General features: G+C 43.8%; 1 protein-coding gene across 1 annotated transcript in view; it reads left to right on the top strand.

The window, feature by feature from the left end:
* The first annotated feature begins 14097 nt into the window (after positions 1 to 14097).
* The window catches only part of SLC44A3 (solute carrier family 44 member 3), a 70346-nt gene continuing 61273 nt past the window's right edge, over positions 14098 to 23170 (top strand). Inside the window, exons 1-4 of the mRNA XM_077824495.1 lie at positions 14098 to 14124; positions 15286 to 15393; positions 19678 to 19820; positions 20603 to 20739. Coding sequence (XP_077680621.1) covers positions 14098 to 14124; positions 15286 to 15393; positions 19678 to 19820; positions 20603 to 20739 — 415 coding nt within the window. The remainder of the gene's footprint in view (positions 14125 to 15285; positions 15394 to 19677; positions 19821 to 20602; positions 20740 to 23170) is intronic.

Raw genomic sequence — 23170 nt, 5'->3', positions numbered from 1 at the left:
AACACATGGACATTTGTGCAACTGATAATAATAAATCAAATAATAATTCTTAGATCTTATGTACACCTTTTCTTCTCTAGATTTAAGTTGTATTTCAAAAGGGATAAGTATCATTATCCTCATTTTACATAATACCACGAAAGTGTTAAATAAAATTACTTATCAATACAAACAAATACCGATATGAATGAACATGAAGCTTTCAGTTTTTTTGAGATAAGCCAAAGCATGATTCAGTAATAAGCATGACCACAATATTCACAAGTGAATTATTATTGCAGTAGTAGTGTTATCATTTGAAAATTTGCGTCAGAGAAATATAGTTCCTAAATCTAAGATTAAAAATAAAACCATTTTAGTGACAATACCATAAAAATAGTAAATTTTAATTTTACTTCTATAATAGGAAATCTGATTTTTTTCTGTCACTCTTAAAATGTGTTGTATTCATGTTTCAACTGATCTTTTAACAGACATTGAAAGCTATATAAAAGTTATATTTGAAATTACATGAGTGACATTCTTACAAATACTTTGTTAGCATTTGAGTACACCTGGACAACTGAACAGAACCATTAAGTCAGAACTCATGTGGCCACTAAAGTGAAACTTCTACCACCCAGTGGCAATAACCAGCTGAACCTGATACATATAATTGAGGATAAGCAACTTTCACCATTAGGTGCATGATGTTTAAATGTAGCAGTGCTGACAATATTATTTGACAATAGGGATCATATTAGTTAAGATATAGAAAAGACCTATTAGATCCTAGAGCCTATCCCTCTGCAAGAATAGCACATAGGGTCAGAGTAGCCCTTATCCTTAAGAGCTGGGACTACTATAATGAGATTATCTCTCTGAGTAACAACACACGTGAGTAAGAGCTTGCAGGAGTGATCCATAGTTTTCTGACAGGGGACATATCAGATATTAGAGTCTCACCCTGCAAGTCCTTGCTCATGTGAGGAGACACACTGAAGTCTCCTGTGGATAGAACTACTAATGTGAGTGAGAGCTTGTAGTTTTGGGCCTTTGCACCGATTCAGCAGAATTCTGAACAAACAGAATTAACATTTTAAAAAATAACTCATTCCCTCACACTCTGCCCCACTGCCATTCTGTTAATTCCACAGTTACATTCCTTTTCCTTTCACAAATCTTGTGAGTAATTAAGGAGAAAGACAGTATCTCCTCTTTTGTTTTAAAGACGGGGCAGCATAATTTATGAGACGTCCTGCCTGTTTTATGAAAAATACTTCTATAGAATGGTTGGCAAGGTAAATCCATAGTAGATTAGGTAACAAGTCAGATAAATAAATCAGGGGTTCTCAAATTTCATTGCACCATAACCCTCTGCTGACAACAAAAATTACTACATGACCCCAGGAGGTGGGACTGAAACCTGAGCTGTCTTGAGCCCCACTGCCCCAGGTGGGGTGGGGGGCAAAGCCTGAGCCCCACCACCCTGGGCAGGAGCAAAGCCAAAGCCCAAGGGCTTCAGTTTCAGGCAGGGGGCCTGTAACCTGAGCCCTACCACCCTGGGCTGACGTCCTTGGGCTTTGGGTCAGCCCAGGGCAGGGGCTCGGGCTTCAGCTTTGGACCTGCATGGTGGGGCTCGGGCTTCAGCTTTGGAACAGCCTGGCGACCCCATTAAAACAGGGTTGTGACCCACTTTGGGGTCCCAACCCACAGTTTGAGAACAGCTGAAATGGATGATCTATTGGCCATGAACCAGTTCATACTGAGTAACCACTTCGCAAATGTTGATCAGACATCTTGATTCATCACTATTTTTAAAGCAACTTGCCACTTCTTTGTAAAGGGAACATGCTACCACTGAACAAATATAATGTCACATTTCCTTCCGCTAATAACATAGTGATTCAGCAGGATGTCATATAAGACGTTCCAGTTTCAAGCACTAATTTCATGCCGGTTATTTCCTCTAACCTCCACTTCAGTGAGATTTTAGATCTACTTCTTGTATTTTACATTCATTTGCATAAGTGATACAGAAAACCAAAATCACAAACTAAAAGCTGTATCCTGCATTGAGGTACTGCACTCATTAGTAAGTGTTGTAGGCTCAAACTCACAGTGTAGTTTGACTTGGAATGCTGATATAATAAAATCTATAAAACATAAAAGGAACACCTTGCACAAGGTTTTCCTATCTCCATTTATTTGATGAGATGGGATTTTCAAATATGAGGAAAACAATTTGAGTTTCATTCGTCTGTCACTTACGCAGTGTAAATCTGGAGTAACTTAATTAAAATCAGTGGAGTTATCCTCGTGTAAAACCAGCATAAGTGAGAGCAGACACAGGCCCCTTATGATCAAAACTGCACTTTCATCTACTTAAAGAAAATTTTGTTAGCTAGCACCATAAACCACAGGACTTTAAAGACCATGCAAAAAGGCCAGGTTCCTACACCCAGAGGACTTACATTCTCATTCAGACCAATATGCGACTCAGCACAACAGGTCTATCTACCTAGGCAGGTATACGTTGCTCATTAATACATTGTCCAACACCAGTTCAGTATGAAACAATGCAAAGACATAGGGCAAATTCACTTTTGCCAGGCAATGATGTTCACAAACAAAGAACCACATCTCTATACCCAGTCAAAAAGAATGTACCAGTTCCAAACTGAGGGCCTGATGCTGCAAGCTCTAATGTAAGTAGTTTCATTGACTTCAATGGGATAATTTGTCTAAGGACCTCTCACGTGACTAAGGGTTTGCAAGATCAGGCCCTAATTCATAATTAACTTTTTGGCAGAAGTCAGAGATAAAATTAGAAGAGGTGTGTTTTTCTATACCTTATCAATAAACATCTGAAGTATCAAAGCTATCAGTAAGCTTTGAAAAAGCTGACTGATAATGTGCTTCACATTTTCATAAGGGCCCAATCCTACAAGTTGCTAAATACCTCCTTTAGGGACTGGTTCAAAGCCCACTGAAGTCCAGTAGAAAGATTCCCATTGACTCCAGTGGGCTTTGGATTAGGCCCTTAAGGTGCTGAGTACCTATATCTCTTACTGGCTTTGCCCCATACTAGGTGTTCAGCACCTTGTAAGATTGGACACACACTCAGATACATTTATTTTGTGTTTCTGAATGTGCATAATTTCCTCTTCCAAAAGAGAAAAGGGATTGGCAGCAGTGATATTTTGTAGTTACTATATTACTTGAAATTGCACCTCACTGGGACATCAGGAGAGAAAGTTATAGTATTTTAACTTAATATTTTTCTTAAACTCGTACCAACTATGCAGTTGAGCCTGTGGAAAGATAAACCGGGACAAAAGCATAATAAAAGTTAGTGTACAAATTCAAATGTTATTGATGTCTATTCCAACAGGGACAGTAGCACAAAACATCTTCACAATTCATACAGTTCTGCCAATCAAATAAAAGTCAGGCATTTATAAAGGGAAACTCAATGCATCAGATGATTTACTATCCATTTCCCTACTCCAGAAGGATTCCAGTTAGGTATTTCTATATATTTATTCAATATAATACCTAAATGGAACCCTTCTGGGGTAGAACAGGTAGCAGGTTAAGTTGTGCCAAGTGGCAATAGTTCCCGTATAATGAGGAGTGAGGACATGTTTTATAATAACCTGCACCATATTATATAGTCTATAGTTGTGCCAAGTTGTACATAGTTATTTAGACATACATCCATTCTATACTATTTTAAAATTTTGCATAGGTTATTACAAAACATGTCCTCATTCCTCATCGTAAAGGAGCTATTGCCATTTGGCACAATTTAATGTGCTGCTTGTTGGAAATCATATCTGTCTGTACAAGTGCTACAGAGACAGGCAGCCTGCCCATCTGCAAACAGCACATATATTTTCTTAGTTAACCTAATATATATAGTATCTGTTATTAGGTTAGTAACTAGTATAGTCCCTAGGCTGAGGATCTATGCTGTGCTGGCAGGAGGTGACTAGGTCTGTACCTCTAAACTTTTTTTCCCATCTACATCCACAAGAGAGCCAAAAAAATAATCTTGAAACCTATGAAATTTAAAAAGGACAATTTTACGTCTGTTTTGTGGGTCATAGATCAAAAAAGGTGTGGGACTTGGGGGGTGGAGGGGGAAGGGAGATGGGAAGAGCTGTACTGTGCCAGCTGATAGTGTGCCTCTCCCACACAAAAGAAATTAATTCTGTGCCTCAGCCATAGAAGATCCTCTCCACTCCCCACCTGTTTTCCCCTCCCATCTGCTCCAGCCCATCCAGATATTCTCTCTCTCCCTCAAAACTCTGCCTTTACACTCCTGGATTGGGGGAGGGCTGGTCTGTGTTTTCTCTTCCTCCCCCATTTGCGTCCAAGCACTTTGTTCCTCCTTCCTGGGTGCAGTCCACAGGGAGGGAGTGCCCAGTGTTGCTGCAACAATACAGCTCTCCTGAGACTGCCCTCCTATTTCCCCTCTTGATTCTATTGCATGCCCCCACAGTAAGGGTCTGCCTATCCGCAGCCACCTGAGCCCCCTTGACAACCTCCCTGGGGGTTGCAATCAACAGGTTGGGGAATCCTGAATGGACGAGGTGATCTAACTCAATAGGTCTTCTCAGTGTATCAATTTGAGTATTTATAGTAAGAAAGGAAAGAAAAAAGACAAGCTGCCACCAAAACATCACTATATGTTGCCAGGGCTTTTATTTTTTAAACAAACACTTTGTGAAAATGTAATTTACATGCTTCCAAAGCCCCACATGGAGGAAACAAAGTCTAGATGCATTCCTTCATGCTATGGGATGTGATAAATACAGGGAAAACGGTCCTAAGCAGCCACCAAAGGAATCAGCAAAAATCAGTTGCACGGTTGTCCTATAACTAAAAATCAAGCAAAACTGTACTTAAAACCACTTGGTGATATTTAAGCAACCACTTTGAAGGGAGTTAGTGCTTAGTCCTTAGTGCTGATATCACTGTAATTACATAATATGACATCCGATGAAGTGAGCTGCAGCTCACGAAAGCTTATGCTCTAATAAACTTTTTAGTCTCTAATGTGCCACAAGTCCTCCTTTTCTTTTCATAATATGACAGATGAACCTGCATTACACTGACACCTTCTGGGGGAAATCTGTAACCACAAAATTGTAGGCAGACAAATTTCAGTGATTCTACCAGTGCACCAGTCCAAAGTCAGAACTCCAACCTAACTCTTTGGATTCAACATAGCTACATTTCATAGATACACATAAATTAGTTAAACCCACTTGATTAAAATGAATTGCTCTTAAGAGAAGGAAATTACTTATGAAAGTTCTTATGTTTGGACAAAGGGCTTCCCCCATCTTTGATAAGATTAATTTGTTCTGTTACTCAGTAATCACCTGCCAGCCATTTTGATTAAAGCTTGCTCAGTTCAGGCAGATTCCTTTGAAGTGAACACAGAATTGGTACAAATGCTGGTTGCTATGATTTCCATCCAGTTAATGGACTAGAAAGCCTCAGTCCCTTTCACACATCCAGATGTGAGTGTGTATCCACAGGTATATTGTTATAGAGGCTAGATCATACCAATGTTGCTCTTACTAGCTGGCTGCCCGATTTGTCCTTGTCCCAAGTCACTTTCCCATATCGCCCTTGTTCTAAAGGGCTTCTTCCATTCCCCCCTCCTTTTATATAATTTACAGAGCAAAGTGGCCTACTGGGAACCTAATGAAATTCCCAATCTTCACTGTATTTGTGGGTCAGTTTCCTTGAAGCTGAGAACAATTCACTTCCATCTCCGTTGGTATGGCCAGGCAGAAATAGCAAACAGAGCACCAGCCTAGTTCTCTGGACTTGAGATGGATATTGATATTCTTAACATTTGGAAAGCTTAAAATTAAAGCACTTTTTTCCTGGTGCCATAAGTGTAATTTATCATTAAAGATATTTCATATACTCTAAATCTGACATTTTGCAACGCTACAGGATCACTCTAATTGTGTAGGGTTGTAATTAACATGACATCTAAGGCAGAGAGCAGTAACCCTGAGACACTAACTTCCTTAGAATGTTACAAAGGGCTTGAAGTGAGTCAATTATAAAGCTAAATCACTTTCAGTAAAATGGATGTATTCCAACAGTGTCTTAGGTCCAAATGGTGCCCCAGTGGTTTGCATGGTGAAGAGGGCTACCTCATGAGTGAATTTGCCTTTGCCCATGTAGAAACAGGAAAGAAAAAATAAACGTCTACAGCACAGTATCCCCCACTGCTTTCCTGAATTTCGCCGCTGCAGGCCAATGGGGGCTGTGGGAAGCGGCACGGGCCGAGGGACGTACCGGCCACCCTTCTAGGCTAAGGGATTTTGCAAAAGGAATTTTGTCTTTCTTTTATTTTTTCTAGATGGACAAATTAAATATGACTAAAGGAAATACAATAGCTTGTCTATAGTCTTGCACTCTCCCACTTTCAAAATAAGCAGTAAAACCTGGAAAAAGATTAGCTTCTCTTTGAATAATAAATTTTTAATGAAAGTTCACAAGGTAATGTTAACGAGTGTGCATTTAAGAGGCTGCTAATATTTTAAAAATGTATTTCCTAACGGAAAATTATCAAGGAGAAAGTTAATAACAATTTGTGACTTATCTTGACACAAAGGTTACTAATATCCTGTGTCTGATATAGCTATGTATGTTTTATTTTGCCTTTCTTCCTCAGGTTCCAATTTTAGATTTCATAGCAGGCATGACCTTTTTTTTTTTTGAGCAACATTCCTGAAGTATGTTACATTTTTTAGGTGAAAAAAGGAGAATAGCAATGGAACAATGATTTTTCAATAAGTGCCTAATTCAAAGCTAACTGAAGTCAATGGAAAGACTCCCAAATCAGTCATTTAGGGCCTGCTCTGGTAAACACTACAGAACATAGTGCTTACTTGACTTAAATCATGGTAGCAAATACTCTACTTGGCAGTAAGTACTTGCAGAATGAGACCTCACATTTGTATTTGCAGGTAACTAAATGAAAAATTTTAACTATAGTATTTTCCAGAATTTTAAACACAATCAGAGAAATTATTTATTGTGTTATCAATTTAGTAACAGATGATGTGTAATTTTATTCTATGCCACCTAGTGGTGGTCTAATTCATTGCTTAGAAATATAACAATTTTTCATCATGATGAAGTACAGGTATAGGGTAATGAGGTTTGGATTATCAATTAGCAAGCTGTTACATTTTAGAATCTCAGCATGTTGTTGTTTGTTGTCTTCTCCAGTATCATAGAATCATAGACTTTAAGGTCAGAAGGGACCATTCTGATTGTCTAGTCCAGGGGTCAGCAACCTTTCAGAAGTGGTGTGCCGAGTCTTCATTTATTCACTTTAATTTAAGGTTTCACATGCCAGTAATACATTTTAATGTTTTTTAGAAGGTCTCTCGCTATAAGTCGATATATTATATAACTAAACTATTGCCGTTATGTAAAGTAAACAAGGTTTTCAAAATGTTTAAGAAGCTTCATTTAAAATTAAATTAAAATGCTGATCTTATGCCACCGGCCCGCTCATCCCATGGCCAGCCTGGGATTCCGTTGACCTAGGCTGGCAGCAGGCTGATCGGGGCCTGCAGACGGGACCCCAGACCGGCAGTGGACTGAGTGGTTCTGGGGTTCGGTCCGCTGGCCCCTGCCAGCCAGGGTCCCAGCTGCCGGCCCCGCTCAGCCAGGGTCCTGGCTGCCGGTCCCGTTCAGCTCGCTGCCGGTCTGGGATCCCAGCCCTGCCCACATAGAGTGGGTACCTACCCTCTCCCTAGTTCTAGCCCATTCTCTTCCTCTCTCTCTGCACTGAGCACAGGGCTGGGGGTGAAGGAGCAGGCTGGGGAATGGGGTGTAGGGTCTGGCCAGGAGCTAGAATGAGGGAGGGGGCTCAGGGTTGGGGCAGGAGGTTTGGGTGTGGAGTGCTTACCTGGGCAGCTCCCGTTTGGTGCTCAGGGTGGGGATGGGAATGTGGGGGGTGCAAGAGTCAGGGCATGGGGTGTGGGGGGGCTGGGTATGTGTGGGGGGTGCAGGAGTCAGGGCAGAGGTCTGGGGGCATGTGAGGGGGGTGCAGGAGTCAGGGCATGGGGTGTGGGGGGGCTGGGTATGTGTCGGGGTGCTGGAGTCAGGGCTGGGGTTGTGGGGAGTGCAGGGGTCAGGGCAGGAGGCTGGGGTGTGTGGGGGTGGAGGGGTCAGGGCAGATGGCTGGGGGTGTGGGCTGGGGTCGTGGGGGTGCTCCCTGCCCAGAGCGGCTCACGGCAGGGGCTGGAGGGGATATGCCCTGATGCCACCCCCCTTCCCCAAGGCCCTGTCTTCACCTCTTCTCCGCCTCCTCCCTGGAGCAGTGAGCGCCCTGCAGCTCTGCTTCTCCCCCTCCTCGCAAGGGCCATCAGCTGATGGGCGGCAGAGAGGGAGAGGAGGAGGGGCAGGCCGGGGCAGGCAGGATTTTTAATGGCACGCTGCTGCCTGCCGGAGTCCAGCGGGGCTGGCGGCTGGGACCCAGCAGGCAGCAGCATGCCATTAAAAATCAGCTCGCGTGCCGTCTTTGTCACGCGTGCCATAGGTTGCCGACCCCTGGTGTGGTCTGACCTCCTGCACAACGCAGGCCACAAAATCTCACCCAACTCCTCCTGTAACAAACCCCTAACCTATGTCTGAGCTACTGAAGTCCTCAAATCGTGGTTTAAAGACTATAAAACTTTTTACAAATTATGAAAACAGCAGACAATAAATGGACTATATATTTGGAAAACTACAAATTGATGAAAATAAGAATTGTTGACTGATAACTGCATTATTTAGCACATCATTTGTAAGACATTTTTAATTAAAATTATTTCCATTGAGCAGGAGTTATGGTTAGAAAGTAAAACACCCTTTATTCAAGATTGTAGTACCTGGTAGCAAAAGCTATATCTATGGTCAAGCTTTCATGAGCTGTTACTAGATCAAAGTTGGTTTTCCCTAGAAAAGGGCCAGGGCAATGAGGTTGCAATCCATATGTCAAACACCATATGTTTTGCAGGTGACTGTGTCCAGGAATTTAGTTTAACCTACCACATAGATAGGGGTCAATTTCAAAATTCAGACATGGACCTGTGTTTGCATTCCAAACCACCTGAATGTTTGCCCGGAGTCAGATCAGGGTTTTAGCTTTGGCTCCTCCTCTTCCCAAAACATTCAGAAACAGCCTGGGAAAATACAACTTCTGTTAATTTAATTGGAAACTAATCAGTCAGTCTCACAAACCATGAATCGGATCAAATGTTGTGACACACACAAAGAGTTAAATAAAAACAGGCCTGGTGGCTAACAGAGCAACTAACCTTTGTGACTTACAAAGCCAACAGCCACAGGTCCCCCTGATTTGGGGAATTAAAAGTTCCCTAAGTTTCTCCCTCTGGGCATGGGCATTGCTGCCTCACTCTAGGTGTCTATCTCATGCCTATGCCTCAGCACAATCTACAAACCAGGGGAAGATAGTCCTGTTGGGCCCATACAATAGGTGTACTCTGCACATACCTACTGGATTGGGCCCATTCAGAATCAAGAAGGAGGTGGTAACCCCTTATAACTTTTAACCCAGTAGTTATTAGAACACTTGCCTTCCATATGGAAGACCTGGATTCAATTGCCCCTTCTGCCTGATGGGGAGAAAAGAGTTGAACCAGAGTCTCCCACCTCACAGGCTAAAGTATAGAGTAATTCTCTCTCTGGCCTAATGACTATTTAAATATTTATCCAAAGTGTAATAGCCACCATCACTTTCTCCTCCATCCCCTTTGTGTATAGTTAGGCAGGTGCCTAACTCATTCTTGCAAGAAAGAGCTTAGGCACCTAAGCCACCTGAATCCAAGAGAAGGGTTCCCAGCTCTGGATCACAAGCAGATATAGGTGCCTCCCTGTAGCCTGGATTTAGGCACCTAACTTCTATGAGGGGGCGGAACTTAGTACATACCCCTTTCATTTGCAACTGCCATTGGCTAGCTTAGGTGGCTCCCCACCTAGCGTGCTGGCTTTGGTGGATCACATTATTAGGCGCCTATCTCTCCGCATGCAATGTGTAGGGAGCCTACGTGCCTAACTCAGGCTTGGTGGGCCCCATTGTTGTTTCATTAATTTTCTAGGCACCTGAAAATTAGGTGTTGCAACACTGAGTACTGCCCCGTATAAGTCCCTTTGTGGATAAGGCCTTGAGCACCTACATCAGCACAGCAAGGTAGGGATGCTGAGTCTGCTCTCATTACATTTCTATAGCTTCTGATGTAGAGTCATAGAACCTAGCTTACTTCAGTGAAACAATGGGAAAGCAAACAGATTTTTCACAGAATACTTTAGTAGCATCCTGAAGTTAAGCAGGTAGACAAATCTTGTAGAGTTTAAAAAGAATACTGCATGACCAAGTGTCAATGCACCTGCAATGTTTTGGGTGCAACCCAGACCAGCAAGAGGTTGCATCACTCCCTGTCTTGTAGTCCTGGGTGCCTTAAATACTCTGCTGCTGTGGCTCACATCCCGTGGATCAAGCCCTAATATAATAACCTAAATAATTTCCATGCCATTTAGTTTACAAAATGCAAGCCTGACACATCAAACTGATGTGATAGTTGGCATTTTGACAATACATAGATAATTACCAAATGTATGTAAGTGGGTTATTCATAGAGAAATAGGAAACATTTTGTATTTCAAATATCTCTACAAATTCTGTGTTTTAAACTAATGAATAAACTAATTGTAACTTCAAACACCCTATCCAGACTAGCCAGTGTACATCTGTAAACTCTGGGAAGCACAACTGTGAATGAATTCAAAGTTAGCTCAAAGTTTAGCTCTCCAGAACTGCACTTCCAATGGCCACCAGGCTGCCAATCAGTTACTTGTTCTGAAATAAAAGAACAAGCTTCTTGCTGTAAACAGCCATTCAATTTCTAATAGTTATCCCATGGTTTAATACAGAATATCACATTCAGACTGGACAGTAACTCTTTCTGCAACTTTACTGGCATCTTTTTAACATAAACTGATCCAGAATGCTGCAATGTCACATTTGGATATCAAATTGGATACTGGATTCGGATACTGTTAAGACATGTGCCGTAAGATTGAACTGAGAACCTCCCTTGTCAAATTAATTTTTAAAAGGATTCCCAGTCTTTGCACTAGTCAAGAAAGTGATTTGATTTATTCAAACAAAACCATTTTGAGGCTTTGGAAAAGTGAAATACCCCTTTGCTATTCCAAAAGGATTCAGGAAATTTCCCATAGTTTTCCTTCTCAAATGGGCATATTTTTCCTTTAACAATCTTCTTATCCTGGGTCCACTTACATGATTCAATAGCAGGTGTATAGCAGCTCCACTGCATCCATCTCTCTTATGAGAAATGCTTATTCAGGCTCGATATTGAGCTGCATGTTCTTTGGTATTATATCTATGCAACAACTAAAGTGAGACTGAGCCATCTCATTTGGGCTAGATATTTTCACCTCTTAGCTATTATTATTTTTATGTTTCTTTTGTGAACATCTATTAATTATATTGATACCCATGGCCTGGTTCACTCCGCATCGCAGAAAAAAAAAGCAAGGGGATTCTCTGAGGACCTCTTTACCTCTTCCCTCTCTGTTACTAGTGATATCTGCTCCTACACCATGTGAAATAGGCTACAGGCCCTGGCTCAAAATCTGATGGCTTCCCATTTGCAAGACCTTTGTACCTGTGCCTTTGTACTGGCTCAACAACTCCTGGTTGCTGTTCCCATAGGACCCTGATGTTTGAGTTCTATGGGTAAGAAAATGCAATCTAGAGTTTAGCAGTGTAATGTAGGTAGAGAGAATATAATTACTTACATTGAAATTTAACCAGGCTGCTGGGACTCCTCATGTGTGTAGGTGTTTTCAGGATCAGGCTTTTAAATGTCTTACTGGGGTACTACATTATGTTATTGTTTAAAAGATTTATTCATTAGTAGACTCAGCAAGATTAGTTGCAGGTTGCTAGGCAACATGAGTTCCATTACCTGAGTTATTTATCTTGAATCTTATCCTAGTAGTTCTGTACATTTGGACATGACCACCAACTGTGGAAAAAATCCTCCTTTGTTTACTTTCCCTCCAACAATACTGTTATAAAATTTAGTTCAAATTTTACAGGCATAAGGTACAATTTCATTTTAATAACAGGACACTTTTTCTCATGTAATGCCAATGGAGATTATGAAATAAAAGAATAACATTTAACAAGTGGACAAACTCCATTTATGTGAGAAAAACACAGCGTTGGGCTGACTTCTCACCAGAAGACAAGTTCATTTCATAATCCTATTCTTAGATGTTTTCATCAATGCATAATTTTGTCAGTTTCTGTGCAGCACTTGTAGCTAAGGTAAATCTCCTTTTAACCTTGTCCCTGATAGAACCTGTCAGCACTAATCAAGCTTCCTAGGAACACAAAAGATTCTACTTGTTTTATGACTTCACCACTACTACATTTTAATACTTTATCTATTGTCCATTTTCCACGTGCAACAACTTCATCTTCTTGGCATTTATTCCAAGTCCAAGTCAATGACACCAATTTTCCATAGTAGCAAAAAATATCATCATTAATTCAAATATGTCTGCTAATTGAAGGATGTCATCTGCATAAGATAAGGAATTTAACTCTAGAAAAAAATTAACATTTGATACCAAAGTACAAATTTATCACACCAATGTTCTAACAGATTACTCCATGGTCTGGAAGTAGCTGAATTAAATGAAACAGATATCAAAAGGCTGGAGGCAGTAGAGATGAGAGTTCTTCAAAAGATGTCAGGTATAAAGTGGAATGACTTTAAGACAAGGGAAGAAGTTAGGAGAGTAGGATGTGAAATCAGTATGGGATTGGCTACAATCAAAAAGATTATGATAGTGGGAACACTGCAGAAGACAAATAGATGTTAGGATGCCAAAGAAAATAATACAAAAATAGCCAATGTCAGTCTGAGCCAGAGGGTGACCATCCTCTAAATGGCAGGACATCCTACCCAGGGAGGGACATGACCAGGTTGGGCTTAATGGAGGAACAGGTCATGGACAGCATATGAACTTCTACCATTTGAACTGTTTAGTGAAACCATTTGCGCAAAGTCCTGTGTGGACATTCTTTGTTCAGTTCAAGAGTGGCTTATTTGGTTTAGCTTTGCCTGTAAATTTACTAATGCAAGCTAAACTAATAGAAGCCTGGTTTAAACTAGGCTTGTCTAAACACAGTTTTTTACCCTGATGTTACTATACAAACTATACAGTGTATGTAACTTTAGAAACTGTTACAGTTAAAGTGAACTGATATGGTTAAACTAGTGCAACCCCCAGTGCAGATGCACGTAATCTGATATAGAAGTATTTGCACTGGGAGGCACGTTTTGATCCACACTAGGGGGTTGCACTGATTTAACTGTATCGGTTTCTAAATGGATGCAAAAACTGTATGTAGACGAGGCTTAAGAGGTCTTTTGCAGAGGTTTAAGTTCCTCAATTTAACATCTCATTTTAAAGGGTTGAACTCGGATACGCCCCGAAGGGGGCGAGGAGCACTCCCGTCTGTACTGGGGCTTTGCTCTGATTTCAGCCAGACTCTGGTGTCGCCGGCGGCGCCTGTACAATGCAAACCCTTAGCCAGGGAAAGCGACTGTGTGAAGCTTGTACCCCAGCAGGGGAGTAAGCTCTGCCCGCAGATGGCACCTTTCCCACCCACGCTCGGGCTGGCACCTGTGCAGCTACCGGAACGGGGGACACGCTCCCCGCCTTGGCTCCCCGGGGGAAGGGGTGCGGGGGAAAGGCTCGCAGTGCGCGCCAGGCGGGGGTGCCCCTTGCCCGGGGGCTGGGAGCCGAGCAGCGGCCCTTGCAGGAGGCGAGGTGAGGCGAGGTGAGGCGAGCCGAGCAGGGGTCCGCCCCGCGCTGGGCTGGAAGGAGGGAGGAGGGGCCGTGTCTCTGCACCGCATCGCCGCCGCTGGACGCCTGGCGGGCGGGCCGGCTCTGAGCGCGGCCCTCCACTTCCTGCACCGCTCCAGGCGGGCCCCCGCGCGCGGCGCCCCCTCCCTGCTCGGCATGGCGTGCTGCTGGGGCGAGTACCAGGTAAGACCCCGCTGTCCGGTCGGGAAGGGCGCCCGCGGCCGGCAGCAGCTGCAGCCCCCCCGACTTCCCCAGCTCCTCCGTGGGACGCGCCAAGGGCCTGGGCTGCACTGACCAGCTGCGAGCCCCGCGGGGGAGCGACAGGCTGGTGGCCCGCCCGCAGTGTGGAGCTGCTGTCTTTCCCGCCCGGGGGGTAAAGTCTCCCCCTCCTGCTGCAACAGCGTCTGTGGCAGGGTCCAGGGAGGAGGCTGCGAGCCAGGGGCACCCACCTCACGTCCCCTGAGGTGGCGAGTACGGGAATCCCCTGCTCAACGCACTCCCTGTCTCGTGGCCGCTGGCTCGGCAGCGGCCCTCGCTCCCCAACCAGGGACGGCATTTCCCTCCCCCCTTTTTCTTTCTGTGCGGGTTTAGCTCTTGCTAACGGAGATCCCATTTACCTGGAGCTTCGGGGTCTTTGGGTGGCTTCCTCCCCCTCTAGGACTCTCACAACTCCTCGCTAGTAGTTCGAGATGGGAAAGACCTGCTAGGAGCCGGATTCTGATGTCTGCTACAGCCATGCCAGTCCAGAGTAACTCCATTGACGCTGGCGTGATTGAGATCAAAGCTGGCGCTAAATCGAGTCCATCCCATGGCTGGCACAGAATACAGCCCCTCGATAGAGCTGTTGTCGGATACTAAACTGATCGATATGACACTTCAGTGAGTCCAAATGCTAAGAAGCAGCAAACTCGATCACTACATCGGGGGAAAAGTATTTAGAAAAAAGGAGGAGAGAATGTGCTGGCTTAAAGTTGTTCGACAATTCTTCTTCGCCCAGTATAGTCACATAGAAGCACCTCTCAGGGTACTCGTGGGCCAGGTCTTCTGCAGGAGTAGGTAGTAGTCTCCGGATGTTGGTGTCCGTGTGAATAGCTATCATTTGTCTGGATGTGTCCCATTTTCCCTGCACTCTAAAGTAGTTTCCATTATTTGGAGGACAGTTAGGTGATTTAAAATTGCAATATTGTGCACTACACGTAAAATAAATTCGCTATCCTTAAGAATACACACATTACCAAATGTTTGACATTTTGTGCACACTAAGTTACTCTTTCACTGCTTTTCAGATGTTTAAAACTGAGTACTATAACTTTAATTACACTTAAAATTTATTTTTAATTTTAGGTTTCTGTAGATGGGATTTCTGGACAAAGAGAATGGAGACCTCTAATTTATAGAAAATGCACAGATGTACTCTGGTTGATTTTATTCTTTCTTTTTTGGGCTGGTTTGGTAAGCATGCTATCTGTTGAAAGAGAAATCTTACGTAGAACTACTGTAAGCTTAAAGTGATTCTGAATCAAAATTCAGGTGACCTCACTGCAGAAATTATAGGGCCTCGATTTTGTGGTCAGATAGGAGAACTTTGTGCTTGCACAAAGCCACAATGAAGTCAGTTTAGCTCCACACAGACCCTTCAACCAGGTGCTTGCAAGGATCCAATGGCAAGATCATCTTCTTGTACTTAGAACAATCTGTTTGGGGCAGAGTCTGTCTTTTTGTTATGTTTATGTACAATGTCTAGGACAGTGGGGCCATTAGGCATTACCACAATGCAAATTAGTAATCATAGCCTATTCAATTTTCTGACATCTTTTTTAAAAAATTACAATTAATGCAAAAGAACTCTGCATAAGTCTCTGGCACACTTTATAAACTAAACTGACTTGAGAAGCAGGATGAGTTTTGTATGCCACCCTGCGTTTAATGCACATGTAGATATAAGACATGTCAAACCATGGTGGTATCCAGCAATTTTATTCTTTCATTATTCTTATTGCTTACTCTCTGTGATATTATTTTATTATTCACATTTGAATTATGATTTCCTTTAGTTTGAAACAAATTTGTGGTGACATCCAGTGTTTATTCACACTGGCTGTGTTTCAGGTGGTTTCATGATCTGGAAGTGCACATTATTGACGCATACACGTTGGCATACCCTTTTGTAATCATTTAATGTTTGCAGCCAGCCATTTATTAGTAGTAGTTGTAGATCAGATTCAGTGTGCTGAGCTTTTGTCTTAGTTTGCAATCTATGTGGAAGCAGTATGGGCTAGCTTAGCAAATAAAGTTCTGTTGGACTTATAACTTCCATCTGTCAGAATTTTTCATATTTAGAAGTAGGGTCACAAAAGGCTACTGCATCTCTTTTTGCTACTTTTGAGGTAGCTGTCTGATTGCTGGAAGTATATTTATTGTATAAATAAACTGGATCTAAAAATATTTATTGTGACAGAGTTGAGATGCACATATACACAGCAACCTTAACTATGGAGTCACTACAATGCCATATTAAGAGAAATTAATATATAAAAATTCAGGCATGACAATAGTCAAGTGATATAGATCTGAGGTTCTTAACCATTTTCTTTCTGACCCCCCCCCCACATGCTATAAAAACTCCAAGGGGAGGGGCTTGGGTATAGGTATAGTTTGACTTCTAGTTGGGGGAGGCATGGCCCTGCAGGGCTTGAGCCAAGTCTGTACGGTGGGCCCTGGGGAGGAAGCGCCACCTCCACCCCCTGACTCACCTTAGCAGGCCACCCAGCCTGTCTGGGTTGGGGGGAAAGTGCAACCAAAAATGTATAATTCAAAGGGGGGGTGGGGCTCAGCTCAGAGCATATGAAAACTGCTCAGGATGCAGGCAGGGGGCATCTAGGAGTGTGTGCAGCTGTAGCTCAGGGAGAGGGGTAGCTAGGGGCTTTGTGTGGGCAGGGTTGTGGCTCGGTGCAGGGGGGATAGCTAGAGGCTGTGTGCGGGCAGGGGGTAGCTCAGAGTGCAGGGTGAGGTAGCTAGGGGCTGTGTGCAGGCAGAGGGGTAGCTCAGGGTGCAGGGTGAGGTAGCTAGGGGCTGTGTGCAGGCAGAGGGGTAGCTCAGGGTGCAGGGAGACAGGTAGCTAGGGGCTGTGTGCAGGCAGAGGGGTAGCTCAGAGTGCAGGGTGAGGTAGCTAGGGGCTGTGTGCAGGCAGAGGGGTAGCTCAGGGTGCAGGGTGGAGTAGCTAGGGGCTGTGTGCGGGCAGGGGGTAGCTCAGGGTGCAGGGTGGGGTAGCTAGGGGCTGTGTGCAGGCAGAGGGGTAGCTCAGGGTGCAGGGAGACAGGTAGCTAGAGGCTGTGTGCGGGCAGGGGGTAGCTCAGAGTGCAGGGAGACAGGTAGCTAGGGGCTGTGTGCAGGCAGGGGGGTAGCTCAGGGTGCAGGGTGGGGTAGCTAGGGGCTGTGTGCAGGCAGAGGGGTAGCTCAGGGTGCAGGGAGACAGGTAGCTAGGGGCTGTGTGCAGGCAGAGGGGTAGCTCAGAGTGCAGGGTGAGGTAGCTAGGGGCTGTGTGCAGGCAGAGGGGTAGCTCAGGGTGCAGGGAGACAGGTAGCTAGGGGCTGTGTGCAGGCAGAGGGGTAGCTCAGAGTGCAGGGTGAGGTAGCTAGGGGCTGTGTGCAGGCAGAGGGGTAGCTCAGGGTGCAGGGTGGAGTAGCTAGGGGCTGTGTGCGGGCAGGGGGTAGCTCAGGGTGCAGGGTGGGGTAGCTAGGGGCTGTGTGCAGGCAGAGGGGTAGCTCAGGGTGCAGGGTGGGGTAGCTAGGGGCTGTGTGCAGGCAGAGGGGTAGCTCAGGGTGCAGGGAGACAGGTAGCTAGGGGCTGTGTGCAGGCAGAGGGGTAGCTCAGGGTGCAGGGTGGGGTAGCTAGGGGCTGTGTGCAGGCAGGGGTGTAGCTCAGGATGCAGGGAGGGTATAACTAGGGGCTGTGTGCAGGCAGGGGTGTAGCTCAGGGTGCAGGGTGGGGTAGCTAGGGGCTGTGTGCAGGCAGGGGTGTAGCTCAGGATGCAGGGAGGGTATAACTAGGGGCTGTGTGCAGGCAGGGGTGTAGCTCAGGATGCGGGGAGGGTATAACTAGGGGCTATGTGCAGGCAGGGGTGTAGCTCAGGGTGCAGGAAGGGTGTAACTAGGGGCTGTGTGCAGGCAGGGGTGTAGCTCAGGGTGCAGGGTGGGGTAACTAGGGGCTGTGTGCAGGCAGGGGGGTAGCTCAGGGTGCAGGGAGGGGGTAGCTAGGAGCTGTGTGCAGGCAGAGGTGTAGCTCAGGATGCAGGGAGAGGGTAACTAGGGGCTGTGTGCCAGGAGGGCCCCTCTCCTGTGGTCGCTGCTCCCTGAGGGCTCTGCTGGCCCCAGAGCTGGGTTCATCCCCCCGTGCAGCTCTTACTGGCTATGCAAGCAGCTGAAGGGGGCTGAGGAGCAACTGCAGCCCCAGGCACCAGCAGCAGCTGAAAGAGGAGATGGGAGAGTGCCACAGTTGTCCACTGCATGGGACCAGCCAGAGCAGCAACCGCCCCACACTGCCCGCCTCTAGCTTCCGGCCTCTGATCTGGCCAGAGGGCAGAACCTCAGATGGGGGGAGAAGTAGTGTGGGGGGAGTATGGAGCTGCCTATGGGACTGCCTCGCTCTGGCACTGCAGTTTGGGTGGGGCAACGCCTCCTATGCTGCCCCAACTCCACCCGTGGGCTCGGAGCTTGCGGATCCCCCTGAAACTGGGCTGTGGACCCCCCAGTTGAGAACTGCTGATATAAATCACTAGACTCTGAACACCTAAGTACAAATCTGATTACTCATATGATTAAAGTAATGAACGCACTTAATTCCTTGCAGGATGAGGCTCAGTTCTGCACAGACTAATTACGTTTTTTTTTAAAAAAAAACCCAAACTCCTTAAAAGAATATTTAAGTTGAAAGTCAAGCATGCAAAAGTTAGGAAATGCCATAAGTAATGTTGCCTGTGCAACCTTAATTTGGTGTTTTTATGCATATGTATTATGCTACAGTCTTTAGTTACATGATCACATACTATTTTTTTTTGTGTTGGAGCCCAGCCTCCTTCAGTGAATCGCTAGTTAATCAATATTTCTTTTTTATCTTTCTCGTTCAATGTGTGTCCCCAGGAGTACAGTACTTTCATTTTTACATCACTTTATATATTCAGGCACAGCTCTAATTGACCTCAGTTGCTGCTGTGAGTGCTCAGAGCTTCTGCAAATCTGGCCACAGGTGTCTCACAGTGGGCACCCAGAAAATGAGGAATACACAATTACTGAACACCTGTGAAAAGTTTGGTGGAAGTGACTTGTGCAGCATTATACAGGAACTCTGATGTAGCCATGGTTAGAATGCAGTTTTCCAGGATGTTCAGCTTCTTTAAGCACAAGACCATTTTTTCTTTTCCTGTAATTTCCTGCTTCATTAACTACACACCTTCCAAGTTCTATAATAAATTTGGAAGGGTCCTAAAGACAACATACTGTGGGGCCTAAGTGGTCCAAAGGCCTTGCTCTGGCCTTCTAGGCAGGGGTGAATTTTACTCTGAAATATTCATTACAGTGTAAACAATGTTTGAAAATTTGATGCCTGGTTTTTCAAGCACTAGACAAAAATTATATAGGTTAAACAAGGAATATTCATTGAATGGGGGAGGAAAAAAAGCATAGTATTCTGTGTATCATGAATTCAAAAGAAAAAAATAATATAACATATTTTTAATAGATGTTTATAACTGGCTATGCTGTAACAGCTGGATCTGCAGAAAGACTTGTATATGGGTATGACAGCTATGGGAATATATGTGGTAGGAAGAACACTCATATTGAAGGTGCACCTCTTTCTGGACAGGATATGACAAATAAAAAGTAAGTATATCAGATTTTTAAATGAATCGAACACTTGAGATTTGATCATTGTTGAAGGGATAAATGATCTATAGTAAATAAAACTTTGGTGCATATAGGCACTTTACTAAGGGTATGTCTTCACTACCCACTGGATCGGCGGGCAGCAATCCATCCAGCGGAGATCGATTTATCGCATCTAGTCTAGACGCGATAAATCAACCCCCGAGCTCTCTTCCGTCGACTCCTGTACTCCAGCGCTGTGAGAGGCGCAGGCAGAGTCGACGGGGGAGCAGCAGCAGCAGTCGACTCATCGCGGTGAAGACACCATGGTAAGTCGATCTACGTATGTTGACTTCAGCTACGTTATTCATGTAGCTGAAGTTGCGTAACTTAGATCGATTACCCCCCCCTCCCCAGTGTAGACCAGCGCTGAGAGATACAAATAAGAGTGCAAGAATACTATACAGTAGCAATTGCAAAAATTATAGTTCTGATCCTGCCTTTGGATTCACGTACCCCAGGAAACTCCACCAGAAAGTAATGGCCTGCCCATGTGGGTTGACTGCATGTTTGGGGCCTATAATCTGATTTAAGATGAGGTAAAAATATAGTGTAAAATGTAGCATGTGCTAGAATCAGTTTTTAACTTTTAGCTTCAAAATCCAGGTGTTCCAATTTTGTGTGGAAGAACACATTACCGATTGTCATGTTTTGTACTGTTTTTAAAGATAGTGAGCAGGTTCAAAATGATATGAAAAATAGAAAGCTTGCCTTAAGAGAATCTTTTCCCTCCTTCCTAGACATGTGTTCTTTTTGAATTCGTGCGGTCTGGAAATTAAAAACCTTAAAATCAATTCAATCGCCTTGTGTGTATCTAGCTGTCCTCAAGAGCAACTTAACACTCTGGAAGACATCCAGCTTTTTGCAAAGAACAATGGTATGTAATAAAGAGTTTGGATTCCTTAATCTGTGTGTGGAAGAGTTATGCAGTTTTTAATCCTATAAAATGTACTCCTGTTTGAAATATATTACATTGGATGTTTACTTTATCATTAATTTATTTAAGTCAATGGAAAGCATATTCTAGTTCATGCTTATTTAAATGTTTTAGTTATCAGAAATTTTATGGATCTCTTGTGTGTATAAAACTGTTGTATGCATTTCTGCACAGGACTGGATTGTTCAGCAGAAAGGTGGCTATTGAGGACAAACTAGTTCAGAGGAGGGGGAGTTAGTGAATGGATGCCATTTGTATGTTTCAGAAATCTGCATTGACTTTGAATTGGATCCTTCAAATTCAATTAAAACGATAGTGAAACACTGTTATTCCATCGACGTATCAGATCTGTGAGCCCTTTGTATGTAATGAGTTTTGTTTTCAGAGCCAAAGTAGAATCATTTTGATTGTATTCTGATACTCTAAATAAACATAGACAAATAGCTATTGTGCAAAAACAGTTACTTCTTTTGCATTGCTTTTCAACATTTAAATAGAGTAAGCGAAAATTGATCCCTACCTCAGCAGTACATTACACAGCTAAGACTCCATACACAAGATACCAGAGAACCGAGACAAAAAATTACCTGGCCTCTACCCAATGCTATCCATGTATAGAATACAAAGCTGAATGTGGAAGTCTGAAATGCTCCTTGGAGGACCCCAGCACGCACAATTAAGAAACTATTTATATACTATTCAGAGCATTTTGTAAAAAATCGCAGGGTTTGAGTTCTCTGGGCACAAGGCAGGGAAGTTCTGATTCTAAATCTGGTTCTTTTTCTTTTTTAAACAATAAACTACATAAACCTGGCCAACACTGCTCGCTGAATAGAGTGTTTAGCATTTGGCAGGCAATGACTAGCTCTCTGAGAATTGTTCTCTTTGATTTTCATAGATTGGATGGCAAGAATAGCTATTTACAATGAGTTTTTTTTAATGTAATTTTGAGATTTGATTATTATTTGATACATTTTTAATGTACATCGAGAGCTGCGTACCCCAGTGATGCTCCTTAAATAATCTCAGCATAACTGAATTATATTACATGAAACTCCATCCACATTTAAAGAATTTGCATATCTGTCTTTAGAGAGCTGGCAATATCGCATTTTAATTGGTTTGAGTATATCCAAGCGTTGCTTTTTCACTAGCATTATGGTAATGTAGTGTTTTACCAGCAGAGGGCCTGAAGATACTGGACTAAAGTTCTTAGGTCTGAGGCTGGACGATATTTTATTCCATTGTAAATCATTAAGGGCCCAATCCTGCTTCAGTTTACAAGAATAAGGTTTTTGCCATTATCTTAATGGGAAAAAACAAGACCCCCATACTTAGGTATTTAGAGTATTTGTGTGCCTCCAGTCTGGAGGATTGGTGATTGACGATGATAATGAAATGCAGAAGATAAGGCAGAAATAAAGCTGTGCTTGTTTCCCTTAATAAATTCGCATAGCTTTGGAATCTACAGTTTAAAGATTCAGTATTAATGAAACTGAGAATTGGAGCCAGATTCAGAGGTGACTCTAGAGGGAGCTGAAGTTGGGGTAATTCCACCATCTTCCCAACCCTCCAACGTGTATATTGCTCCAACTTAAATTCTCCGTAGGCTCCCTTAGACTTACATGTAATAATGTATAATTTACATTCCCACTTAGTATGACCCACTGAGTCTAAGGAAATGTAGATGGGTGAAACTCGTACACCGAAGAGAAGTGTTTAGCAAGAAAAAAAGCCTCCTCTCTTTCTTGACCATACACATGGATACACCTTCTTCTGTCCCCAAAGCATTTAATTTATACCAATGTAGACTCCATTGTTTTACACATCAGCAAATGGGTGGTGATGATGCTAGTCACCTGGATTTTCAGGATGACTGTGACAATCGTAGTTTTTACTAATGGGTCTTTGTGTGACTCCATGGACCAATTTGTGAAGAACATTTATCGCGCAGGTCACAGAGCTATTTGCCTGGTTGTATTGATTGAGCTGCACATTGTTTCTGTGCCTGGGGCTGTGCTTCCAGTTGCTTAGCATGATTCCTCTCAAAGTCGAGGACACATTGCCTTATGGTGTGGTACCATGTAGTATGATTTAAGCTTAAGATTCTGTCACAGGTATTTTTAGTAAAAATCTGGGACAAGATCGCAGGCAATAAAGAAAAATTCACAGAAGCCCACAACCTAAGCCCTAACTTTTACTAAAAATACCCTGAGCAGAGCAGACTAACAGTAGGAGCGCTGCCAGGAGGGCTGTTGGGGGCCACTGCTATGGCAGCTGGGGGCTGGTTGCTGCTCCGGCAGCCCTGGGGCTGACTCCAGCAGCTGCTCCAGCCCCGTCACTGCTCCTTGTTAGAGGGCTTATTCCTTCA

This window comes from Eretmochelys imbricata, chromosome 8 (assembly GCF_965152235.1).
Source record: "Eretmochelys imbricata isolate rEreImb1 chromosome 8, rEreImb1.hap1, whole genome shotgun sequence".
NCBI lineage: Eukaryota > Metazoa > Chordata > Testudines > Cheloniidae > Eretmochelys > Eretmochelys imbricata.
This window is presented reverse-complemented; position numbering and strand designations above follow the sequence as displayed.